Source organism: Henckelia pumila, chromosome 2 (assembly GCF_033568475.1).
Source record: "Henckelia pumila isolate YLH828 chromosome 2, ASM3356847v2, whole genome shotgun sequence".
NCBI lineage: Eukaryota > Viridiplantae > Streptophyta > Magnoliopsida > Lamiales > Gesneriaceae > Henckelia > Henckelia pumila.
In genome coordinates this window covers 23,083,999-23,097,223 of record NC_133121.1, presented here as the reverse complement: position 1 = coordinate 23,097,223, position 13,225 = coordinate 23,083,999, and the positions used below count along the sequence as shown (strand labels likewise).

Genomic DNA, 13,225 nt, shown 5'->3' with positions numbered 1-13,225 from the left:
TCATTCATAAAATGTTATTGGTTCATCCTTTCGTACTGTAGTAACCACAAACAATAATGGTGACAGGCGGTTCACATGGAAGAATAATAGTTAAGAAATGAAGGGCCAGTCCTGCAGGTAACATTATATTGGTACAGAAATTTGGTTTTTCTCATTGTTTTTTACCACAAACTCAGACTTATTTCAATCACTGTATAATCAATTTTTTCTATGTTTTTTACTTAATTATTCTACCAGTATGATCATTTTCTCGAGTACTCTTGCAGACATATATATATATATAAGTAAAGGCGGCCAGCTGAAAACGATGGAAAATGCTTAATAATTGTTGCGATATGATCCCTCACGTGAAAATGACAGGACATTTTGCGTAAAAAAAAAAAGACTCGATCACATTCACCTCGTTTGTAATGGGTTTTATGCTTGATTTTTAAAAACACGGAGATCCAAAGGCAATTGATTTTTTCACAGACAATTTACCCAAGATCAATAATAAAGATGATGTCGAAAGAGAGACAGAATTTTAACTTCAAAAACATGTGCACGTACGCTACTTTTTTTCTTCTTTATAGAGAAAAATGACCCAAAGAAAAAAGAGATCGATCCTTGTACAGACATGACATATCTACGGTCCAAATAATTCCAAACGAAACTGTACAGCTTGCACTTGTAATAATGGAATAGAAATCCAAGTATATCTATATATATATCAGCTTTTCTCCTTCTAATTAAAACTAGAATATTACCATCCATGTCATATTTAAAAGGAAATGAAACAAAATTACACCCATAATTAAAATAAAATAAAATAAAAAAAACTCACAATTTTAATCAATAAAAAATAAATATTTTTTTTTAAAATAAAAAAAAAAAAAAAAATCATTCTGGTATTTCGTAACCATCAGGAACAGTAAAAGTATCGGGATCCTCATCCTGAAGCCATCCAAATTTCGCCAAGAAAGGATTGGTCAAATCCTTGCGCGGATAACTCTCAATGCAATCCTCCCAAACAGTCCCTTCATTCAAATCCCTCAGCACTTCCCAAAAGCTGCTGTTGCATTTGAATCCCGCTCCGAACGCAAGCATCAATATCTTGTCTCCCTTCTTAAGCCTTTTCTTGGCTTGCATGTAAGCTAAAACATACCAAAGGCTGCTGGCCGAGGTGTTCCCGAAACGATGCAGCGTCATCCGCGCCGGCTCGACGTCGTATTCGCTCAAGTTTAGGTTCTGCCCGATGGCGTCTATCACGGCTTTTCCTCCGGTGTGGAGGCAAAAGTGGTCGACCCCTTGTTTGAAGTCGATCGTCGGTTTTCGGATGGAGCCGGCTTTATCCCACTTGTCGCTCATCTTTTTGAGGATCAGCAGCATGGCGAACCGGAGAAGCTCCTTCACGGGGAGTATTTTGAGGGCGATTTGTTTGAGGTTATCGACGAATGCTCGAGTCGCGGCCTTGGGAAGATTCTTGTCGAGGTGGAAGCCGACGAATCCTTTCTCGTCTTCCCTTTGCACGCATGCTTCGTAGGATTCGTCTTTCGCCCCGTGATGGGTTCGGACAAGAAACTTGAGCCTCATCATGGCCTTGTGTTTTAAGGATGTTTTGTTGGTTAAAATCATTGCACAACCTCCTATTCTGAACAAGCAGTTGGCGAGAATCATGGATCTGTTGTTGCCGTTGTACCAACCTAAGCTCAGCGTCTCCGATGTTACCACGAGGGCTTTAAGGTTTTTCCGAGTCTTGAATATGCTTTCAACTATGTTGATGGACACCAAGCTGGCGCTACACCCCATCCCGGTTATGTTGTACACCTTTACGTCTTCTCTCATTTTGTAAAGATTGATGATCCTCGAAGCTAAAGAAGGGGCCGAGGCCATCATCGACACGTTCACCACCAGGACGTCGATTTCTGAAGGAGAGATGCCGTTGCGTTTGAACAATCTGTCGATGCTGGCTAAGAAGAACTCGTCCATCTCGACCAGACCGTCTTCTAGGTTCGGACACGACTCTCGGCCTTCGAACACCATTTTCGGGGCGTAGGTCTCCTCGCCGATGCCGGAGCTGACAATGGCTCGTAGAAGGAATTTGTATTCGTAGAGGCCCAGTTGTTTGTTTCGGAGAATAACTTCGCCGGAAAATTTCGTGCTCAACTTCCTATCGTCGGTCGATTTGTAACATTCGTAGTCTAATAAGTAACAATGTTGGTGCCTTCTCTTGTCGAGAATTTGCCAAATAATGAATATTAGAGGTAGAAAAGGAAGAGACCACCATAGCATAAGAATAAGATCCATATTCTATATTAAATTGGACAATTGTTTTTTGAGTTTTGGGTAAAAGAAAGAAAGAAATTAGAAAGCTAAAGTTTGATGTGAATTTGAAGAAATGTTATGATATAAGAAATTCGAATGGAACACCAAGCATTATATATATGTATGAGTGAAGGGGTACGTATTCCATTCGTACAAATTAAAGTTGAACATTTATGGGACCATATAGCCTTTAAAAAACACGTATTTTCTCAACTTCCAACAACAAATTGGGTGCGTGATTTGTGTAACTATCTTTAATTCCATTATGTATGCATATATGCATGTGATTGGAGTAAATAGATTGATTAATTAGCATAAAATATATGACAATTAAGTTTCATTAGAAAACAAAAAACGTATCGTATATATATAATAAGTTATCTTGACTCTTGAATATAGGACTACTGGACTACCCATAAAGTCGTTTGCAAACGTGGATGTGTTAGCTCCTTGCGTGGACAGACCCACAAAGTCGTGATCACCATCTTCTTTCGATATCATACCCAAATAAAAATAGTTTCCGCCTCAAATATTTAAGCTTCGAATTTATCATTAATTTTTTTAATATGTAACGTGTATTTTTATGCTTCAGCCCCTAGTCTTAATTATACAAACTTGGTGAGTACTTTGCCACCAAAACAGCAAAATGTGTGCTATATATTTAATTAAATTATTATTTAGAATATTTTCATATATTATTCAAACCTTTATATATTATTGTATTGTATATATGTTGGTGTTTAATTGTAACCAACAAATATGGTTTTGCGAAATTTTCATTATTAAAAGAAAATTAAACACATTTATATGCTAATGTTTCTGGATTCGACGTATACCCAAAAATTCTCAATTAATACAGCCACGCCTCAGATATAAACCAAATTGGTGGGAATTGGGATACTTGTAATTTTGTGTATTCATGATTAGTCAAATCAATATTTTTTCTAAAACAATTTGCAATGAAATTTAAGTTCAATCAATCACCGCATGTTCCCACTAGCTAGAGATCAACTTCTACGTACGTCTAACTTGAAGAAACAAATTTCTGGATGTCATGTAATCAATACGACGTTGGCACGATATCAAACCTTATGTCAGTAATTTTCGGATGTCATATCATCGATATTCGACATCATGCATATCAATATTTCAAAAAAAAAAATCTCAATATATTTAGTGGATTAAGACCAAAATTTGACTACCTATATTTATGAAACCAAAAACAAATATAGATCAAGTTATAAGACGATTTTACAATTTTTCCTAAAATCTAACATATGTCACCATAGCAAATAATCGTTCTACAACCAACTCCATTTAAGTGAGTTTCTTCATTTGTTGTGGCATCTTAGCACAAATGTGAAAATACTTCTTCAAATATTGGTATAGTAAATCAAATAATTGAGGGAGTTGCATGATTTGGACGTTGAGTGTATCTACTAATTAATGTGAGGCTCTATATATATATATATATATATATATATATATATATATATATATATATTGAAATTAAATGCAAAGTTCGAAAGCAGACGCGTATTTTTATATTACATAATGAAATAGCCACTTGGTTACAACGAACTTGAGGTGTAAGAGTTCTTGTAAATGATTCGTAATATTTTATAGAATTTAGAAAGAAAAATTTTTGTCGGGATTTGATCATAACACACAAGTCAATTATGAAGTATGTGGAAATTATATAATTATGAAACTTGTTATGGAAAATTATTATTTTTCTCCCTTATCCCAACTTATCCGTATCTCACATTCAACAATAATATTTCTTGAATAACATTCGCTCTTGTAGAGATCTTATAAGATCGAAAACTTGTTATTATGTCAGAAAATTAACTGATATATAGTAACGATGAAATTCAATTTTTTTTAAAATATATAATAGCTAAAAACGTCACAATATTTAATATTATTCTGATTATAATTTCAAAAATTAATAAACGCAGCCAATAATTAACTTGTATAAGTAGGGATGAATGGTTAGTGGTTCCTTTGCTGTCTCCTCCTAGTTTGACTTTAAGAGAGTATTGCACATTTATGAGACAGGACGATAGTGGATGGGAGTTACGTTGACTCAAAATCATTTAATTTTAATCCATTCAAAAAATAGACACTTGTATTTTACATTTAAAACTTGCTATATATTCATCAAATTATTCGCAATAATGAGTTAAAACTACATCTACATTTCCTTTTGTTTCTTGGAAAATATTTTCTAAATATTTAGGTTCTGTTTGGACATGTATTTATAAAATATGTTTATATAGGTGTTTTTCAAAAACTTTTTATAAAATATTTTAAAATTTTTTTTAAAAATAAATATGTGTTTGGACAACTATTTTATATAAACATTTTAATATCACAAAAGTAATGTTGTTAATCTTTGTCTTTCATAATTATATTCTAAAACCATTTAAAAACAGCTCTCAAGTGTTCTTAAAAACTATAATTAGATAACACTTTATAAAAAATATTTCAAAAACATTTTATAAAAATCTTGTCCAAACACATACTTTAAATTTTTTCATTTATAAAACACTAAAATTATTTTTAAAATACATGTTCAAACGAAACTTAATTTAATGACTTATATATGTTGCTCTTTAAATATATATACATAATATTACTTTATACGACGAGATATATTATAACATGAATTCACTCTGTTAACCAAATAGTCGATGGAAACTCGAACTTCGATTCATTCATTTATTTTAAGGAAAATATGATTTGTCAAAAACATTTTATAAAAATCTTGCATGACACGTGTGATTATCCACTGCTTCACGTCCAGTACTAGTGGAGCCACGTATTGTAGCACTCAGGCTCTGGCCCGAAATTTTTTTAAAATTTTATATATATTAATTTTGAAAAATTTTTGATTAATTTGATAATAGTTGGTTCAATTTAAAATTTTAAATAATTTTGGAGTTTAAATTTTAGCCTTGGTAATTTAAGATTGTTGGTTCCGCCATTGTTCACATCTAAAATTTGCAGGAGCGACGTCTGCAAACCCATGACCAATAGTCCCACACTCGCTTGAATTTCCTTGATACAAATAACTATCTTATTTGGTTGCATCAGGTGCAACAAACTTTTTTTATTTTTTTTATTTTTTATAATCTAATTTCATCGGAGTGATATAATGGCACTAGATAATATTGGTATTTGCATCGAGATTGCTAATGTGACATCAAAAATTATTAATTGTCAAAAATCGTATTAACAATTAAATCAAAATAACTGAAAATTAAATATTAGTATACCTGTCCACGACCAAAGAATGCAAATTTGTGACTTAGACGGGCCCTACATTGTAGATTAATTTGCAACTTTCTCTCTGGTATTTCAAACTGAAGAAACTAAATTTTGGTATAATATTCAATGGAATGTAGCACCATCGATCGGAGTCAATTTAATAGATTTGCGGATCTATGAACGTGGAAAATAGTGTCCGGAAGATCCATAGCTCGGAAAGGATTATTTGTTATGAGGGTGTATTTCGAATTCTGAAGAACTTGTACAACAACAGCAACAATGGCAGCAACTAGTCGAGGCGAGAGAATCTCTCTATCCGCAAGACGAAATTGTCCGTTAACAGTGCTCAACGTTGGCGGCAATCGTCCTTAAGATACAACGACTAACGATCGTGATATAGCAGCACTACAAATAGCACGAACTTCAGCGAACGAAAATACGTTTCAACTTTTCTTTTGAGAAAGTGAGGGAGAGATTTTTCATAAATATGATGTATACGTTATCAGATGTTTTTGTATATCTTTTCTGTATTATAACCATCGTATATATAGTCTTATACACGAAACTGTTAGGGAAAAATTCCCATAAACTGAAACACAGAATCATCATGCTAAATCGTTAAGATTAAATACTGTAAACTTAAGCGGAAGCGTACCTTAATTCATAACAATTGATACCGATGTAGATCTGCATGGTTTGGCCTTCCAGATCAACACGATTTGCTTTGAGAGTTCCTTCAGTTCTCTCACGCTCTCTAACTATCGATGGGAATAGAATAGAATGACATCAACATCGTGTGATCTGGGGACCATAACCCTATATTTATATTTTGGGATTTTATTTAAGCACATCAATCAAATAAAAAAGCCCACTAGTATCTACACATTAAATGCCACATCATATTAGATACATTAAAGCCCAAATAAACCGAAATTTTATTTAGATTATTTTTATGGACTAACTTTATTTGACAGTCTACAACACATAATCATTTACATATAAGCCCAATGTTGGATTTATGATCCAACAATCTTCCACTGGGCTATATGTGAAACTTTATAATTATGTTTTGCAAAATAACCAAATGAGCTCAACTTTGCTGTCATTACCGAAATGTATCTACTGCTAATCCGGTCCATCAATCATACTAACATAGGATCAAAGAGGCCTTTGTCACATTCATCGTAACTCGACCCATCAATGGTCACATATGCCAGATAACTGAACGACATGGATTATGATATGGATGTGTAGCATGGAAATTTCATGTAATGTGATCTTAACATGCCTATTTCCAACTGGTCCACCCTTAAACCTTAGTGAGATCAACCGTAATAGAGTCAGAGTGTGAATAAACCAAAACCTTTATTTCTGCAGAAATAACATTTTCTAATGTATCCATAAACCAAAAACTGAATAACCAAACATGTCTATAAAAGCATTTAAAATTACAAAATCTCACTGAAACTGAATATTCTTGATTGACGAAACACCCATACAAATAATGTGCACACAAAACCTTTTGGGTGATAGTCCCTTAGCAAATGGATCCACAATCATGGAGTTTGTACCGATGTGCTTTATAAACACTATTCACTCTGAACTCTTACTTCAATAATCAGAAACTTGATTGGATGCCTTATAACACACTATAAAATCTATTTTCATGACAAAAGAGACTATAACAACTGACTTTTTAGTACTCTTTGGTGAGATGACACTTCTTGGCAGTAGATTTAAATAGTCCAACATAGTTTCACACTATCTAGGCATCCCTTAAATCAGAGTCAGTATACCAAATGATCTCAAAACCGATCTGACCTCTGATATGTGAGCATATAATTCCTTATATTTTCTGTAAATTCCATAATACATAATTGACTATTTTCCAATAGTCTATTCCTGAATTATTTAAATATTTGTCCAACATCTCATTCACGTATATAAAAGCTTTACGTGTATATACCTTAGCAATACATTAGATTCTCTACCGCTAAGTCATAGAAAATCTTTTGTATTTCTTTTCTTTAAATCATTGTTAGGGCACTGGTTGAGACTAAATTGTCTCCCTCAATTTAGGGTATCAACTGGTTTACAATCTTGCATCTCATATCGCTTTAAAACTTTCTCGATATAGCTTTTTGTGATAATCCAAGAATACATCGAGAGTGATCCCAATGTATCTGGATACCCAGTACAAAAGATGCATTACCAAGATCATTCATCTCAAAATTCTTAGCTAGAAATCTCTTGGTGTCATGAAACATATCTATATAGTCACAAGCGAGCAGGCTATCATTACATAGAAAACCAGAAAAATATTTACTCCCACAGACCTTATGATATATACAATCATCGACCAAATTCATCTCAAACCGAACGAGATGATCACATGATAAAATGTAAAAATATCATTTATTAATTAAAATTCAGTACTATGTCAATATATTCCTGAAGAGTCTTTCAAATAAACCAAAGAGAAAAACCTTTACAATTATATCATCTTACTGTGTAAAACCTCATTGATGACAAGACGAGCCTTATATCTTTCCACACTACCTTTTGAGTACTCATGGTTTTAAATATCCATTTAGAACCAGTGAATTTCACATTTTAGGCAATGTGTCAAGATATCAAATGTCATTGTCTTTCATAGATTTTATCTCTTTATATTGACATCAATCCATTTCGAGAGTTAGAATTTTTATGACTTGATAGAAATTGATAAATCATTTTCTATCATGTCATTGTTGACCTTATTCTCTTAGAGAAATACAATCAAATTACCTAAGAATGTATTTCTTCTCTCTCGAGTGGAACTCCATAATGACAAGGTTATTGAGATGTAAGAGTTTGTTCTTTCAGAATATTTCTTGAATGAGAGATTTTCCTAAATTGTCTTACCGTATTATGTTTTTGAACAAAGTCAAAAATATAATTTTGATCAATGTCAATAACACCTGTAAGAATATTAAAATATTATTCCTTAAAGACAATTTTCAAACTTTATCTCCCCCACAAACTCGACATCCTCAAAAACCAAGCATTTTCCTAACTGAGAATCAAATTAATTGTGGGACCATAAAACTTTTACCCCTTAGATCTTTAAGAATCACTTTAATCAACTTTGTTAAGGATATATGCTGCAGTCATTAGTGTTTATCCATAAATGAGATATAAAAGTCATATCTAAAATAACTATCTATGAACGTTATAAATTATTGTTGGTCATTCCAAAAAGCCATATGAAAGACCCACTAATATCCATATTTATAAGTTCATAGACTTCCAAATTCTTGTTGACTTCATATCTCCTTTAATTTGTTTGTTTTTCCTTTATACATTTAACACAAATATCAAAATATGTTAAATTTAAAGGATTGAGAATTTCGTCATACATAAGTTTCTTTATTCTCTATCTGGAGATATAATATAATATCTCATGTTACGACGTAACTGAATTCTCATTTACTGGAATTTTATCTTTGAGACTTTTAAATTTAATTGCAGGGACTCATTAAATGAAACAATTGTATCAACCGAAGAAAGATTATTATAACGAGATAAAAAACCAGAGCCAACCAATTTTGAATCATGAAACAACCTAAATTTCCATTTCCAAATGAGCAAGAGAAATCGAATTTGCCCAAAATAGAAATAAAAATTATTTTGCCTGAAAGTCGGTACAATAAATGTTTCATTCAGATTCAAATAAAACTCAGGTTTTAACAATAATCTAAAATTTTCAATTATTTCAACTTTAACTGTTTTGCCATTGTACACCGATGAATCTTTCATCATCATTTGAACTTTAGCAATAATAATAATAACCCCACATAGACACACTGATGATAACACCAAAATTTATACATCATATGTGACATCAAAGATAAATTAACCTTAAAACAAACCAAATTTAGAAACTTTATTTTCTTGAGCCTTTTAACTCTACAGAAGAAACAACTATTATTTTCCGATTAATTCGGTTTCTTTTGTTGTTTTTTTTGAAGTGCTATATCTGCAGCTTACTTTATCCTTAATCATTTATCTTTATACCTCATTGAAAGTGAAATTGTCAAGAACGTACAAAATTCACCCTTTCATTCTTGACAAACCTCGTTTCCAATATTCTTAAGGTGATTCTTAACTGTAGTTATATTTTTTCGACATATTGCCCTAATGATTCCTAAATGACTACCTTAATGATCATCAAACATGCAATTTAATTTTTCATACCTTTCCATATCCCTCCTTTCAAAAAAGGTACTCTAGTTCATAAAGGTATACTTGAATCAATCTTTATTGCAATATCTTTGATCCTTATTCCAAGAACTATCAAGATGTTTACTTTTCCATAACTTGAAGTAACAAGCATCTTTGAAAGTAAGAATAAAGTTGATGTGGACAGTAAAACTAACAGAAATATTCAAATAATAACTGAACAGAAAATTATCAATAAATTAAATATGCTCACAAAAAATGCCCAAATAAGTAATATTAAATTCAAATAAAGGCACTCCCCATCTCAAGATATCGGACACTCCATTAATATTCCATCTTTGGACAAATATTAACTTGTAAATGATATCTTGATGTAGTAATCAAATACTGATCATAAGAACATATCAAATAATAAATCTTCCTTTGGGCCGATTTATTATTCATATGTAAAACCAAATAATAATCACATATTTATTACCACAACTGCACATGTAATTCTGTTAAATAATAATCTTCCTTTGGGCCGATTAATTATTCACATAAGTTACATGTACAAAACCTTTATATTTCAAAACAAATTAATTTTTACAATAGAGGTCACTTTGGCGACATGTTGCTTCAATCAATTTATCCCAAAATATATCTACCTTAAATGTTCCTTTATTCAAATTTAATATAAAAAAAAATTTGACCCCTTTCTTAAAAAATAAATTTTAAGTATTTTTTGGTCAAATTTATTTATTTAACCATTGATCGTACGATCAATGTCGACTGGTGGGCAAATCAGAGAATTTTCTGGTCATGGGTGATCTTTTCGGATTGGATTCCCGTATATTCAAAAATTAACTGACCCATGTATATTGACCCGATAAACTTAATCCATATAAAATAATCAATTAATTCAAATAATGTAAACCTCATAAGGGATACCGAAAATTGATAGTAAATAACATGTCAAATAATAATCTTCCTTTGGGCCGATTATTATTCACATGAAAACCGAATAACTATCACAATTTTGCTCTTATATAAACACATTTGTAATCATATTAAATATTAATCTTCCTTTGGACCGATTAATACTCATAAAATTACATATACAAAACTTTTTATATTTCAAAATAAATTGATTTTAATCAACTCATTTTAAAATATATAAAATAACCTTATCATTATTTGAATAATTAAAAATTTAAACCTTTAAACCCAAAATAAAGATATTGGGTTTATAACCAAATTAAACTTTATCCAAAAATATGTGATGGGTTAGAAAAAATTTACCAAAAATCTGAATATTTTCGTTTCCTTAATTTAATTTTTTTTTTTTTTTTTTGGAAATTTCGAAAAATCGAAAATTGCCCAAAATAAAACAAACCCTAACCCATCTCCACGCCGCCACCACTGCCGCCCATTCCCGGCAAAATTCCAACCGGACACTGGTAGAGCACAAGGCGGCGACCACGACTGCACCTTAGCCGGTCCTAATCGTAGCTTGATCGGCCGAAATTCGCTCTGAAATTTCGAAGCTCGCGACATTGACTGTCGAAGCTTTGGCTTCGAAATCCGGCGATTATGCGACGGAAACCGGCGAATTAATGGTTCTAAGTGAGGCGCCTGTATGTCTCCTACAAAACGCCTCATCCCCTGCCGCCCGAAAATGGCTGTAGGTTGGCCGTTTTCAGGCGTTTTTCGGCGGCTCCAGAAACCCTAATCGGGAAATTCGAAATTTTTTTTTTTTAAATAAATCCGAAAATTAAAAAAAATATTTTGGACTGAAAAATTCGAATTTCATTCAAACACTGTAATTTCCTGTTTTCGATTAGAACAAATCGAATATAAACCGTATCTCAATGATTTAAACATGAGTGGCTCTGATACCACTTGTTAGGGAAAAATTCCCATAAACTGAAACACAGAATCATCATGCTAAATCGTTAAGATTAAATACTGTAAATTTAAGCGGAAGCGTACCTTAATTCATAACAATTGATACCGATGTAGATCTGCATGGTTTGGCCTTCCAGATCAACACGATTTGCCTTGAGAGTTCCTTCAGTTCTCTCACGCTCTCTAACTATCGATGGGAATAGAATAGAATGACATCAACATCGTGTGATCTGGGGACCATAACCCTATATTTATATTTTGGGATTCTATTTAAGCCCATCAATCAAATAGAAAATCCCACTAGTATCTACACATTAAAGACCACATCATATTAGATACATTAAAACCCAAATAAACCGAAACTTTATTTAGATCACTTTTATGGGCTAACTTTATTTGACAGTCTACAACACATAATCATTTACATATAAGCCCAATGTTGGATTTATGATCCAACAGAAACAACACGTTTGAAGGCGTAAGGATGCAACCCATGACAGAAAAAACCCAGAAAGAGTCGTGACTTTTCAGTTTGCAGAAGGCGCGCTCGGTCGGTTATTTTTGACCGATCGAGCGCCCCACTTTTGACAAACTTTCTGTCTCGCTCAAATAAGGGTGCGCTCGGTCGGTAAAATTTGGCGGACCGAGCGCCCAACTTTTCTGAAGCCCACTATCTCGCAAGGCACGCTCGGTCGGTCATTTTTGACCGCTCGGGCGCACTAATTTTTTTTTTTTATCAATTAAAATTTTATCCAAAAAGAATAATTGATCATAAAACCTCGCCGAGCCGGCCGGCCGCGCGCGTGTTTGTTGCATCGATTAGCGTCTTGCCACTTTACAAAATATTCGGTGCCCTAAGGGCCCAATCCCATAATCCAAAGTTGGATTATATAAGGTGAACAAAACAATATTGAACATGTTCCAATGTGGGACAAACCAAAACAAGTTTTTCCTCCAATTTATTTAACCAAATTCAAACTATTCCAACACAATTCAAATAAGTCTTTCAAGTTCATTTCAATTATAATTCATTCAATAATTATTCCAACATTATTTTTGTAACAAAAGTCCACTTTGTATCCATATCAACAATATGCATAGCCGACGACATGACCTTAGTTCAATGGTTAAAGTTGAGGTATTGAAACCAAAGAGTTTCAGGTTTGATTTTCGCTTACTGCAGGTATTTTTTCTAATTAATTTAGATAGATTTAAAAGTTTTCTTTGTAATTCTTCTGCTCGACATAAGCACGTCTAGAGTCGTTCAACTTCCGATTGTAGTGCAGACAATTATTTTATATGTTTGTAATTCAGATCAAGATTATATTTGTACTCTAAAAAATTATATGTATAGTCGATCTAGTTTCATAAAAAGAATGATTTCCTCCAATTTGAATGTAATAACTAACACAAATATTAGAGTTAATTGTATCAATTCCTTGATAAAAAGTCTAGAAGGCATACAATTTTCCAAAAATAGTAATAAATTAATGCATCATCATTTGTTTTTCAAAAAAAAACACACTTAACTCATGGGAGC

General features: G+C 32.5%; 1 protein-coding gene across 1 annotated transcript; it reads right to left on the bottom strand.

The window, feature by feature from the left end:
• Positions 1-863: 863 nt before the first annotated feature.
• LOC140882111 (3-ketoacyl-CoA synthase 12-like) lies at positions 864-2,439 on the bottom strand. The gene has a single exon (XM_073287876.1). The coding sequence runs from the start codon at positions 2,284-2,286 to the stop codon at positions 880-882; it is 1,407 nt and encodes a 468-aa protein (XP_073143977.1). The 5' UTR covers positions 2,287-2,439; the 3' UTR covers positions 864-879.
• Between the last annotated feature and the right edge of the window lie 10,786 nt (positions 2,440-13,225).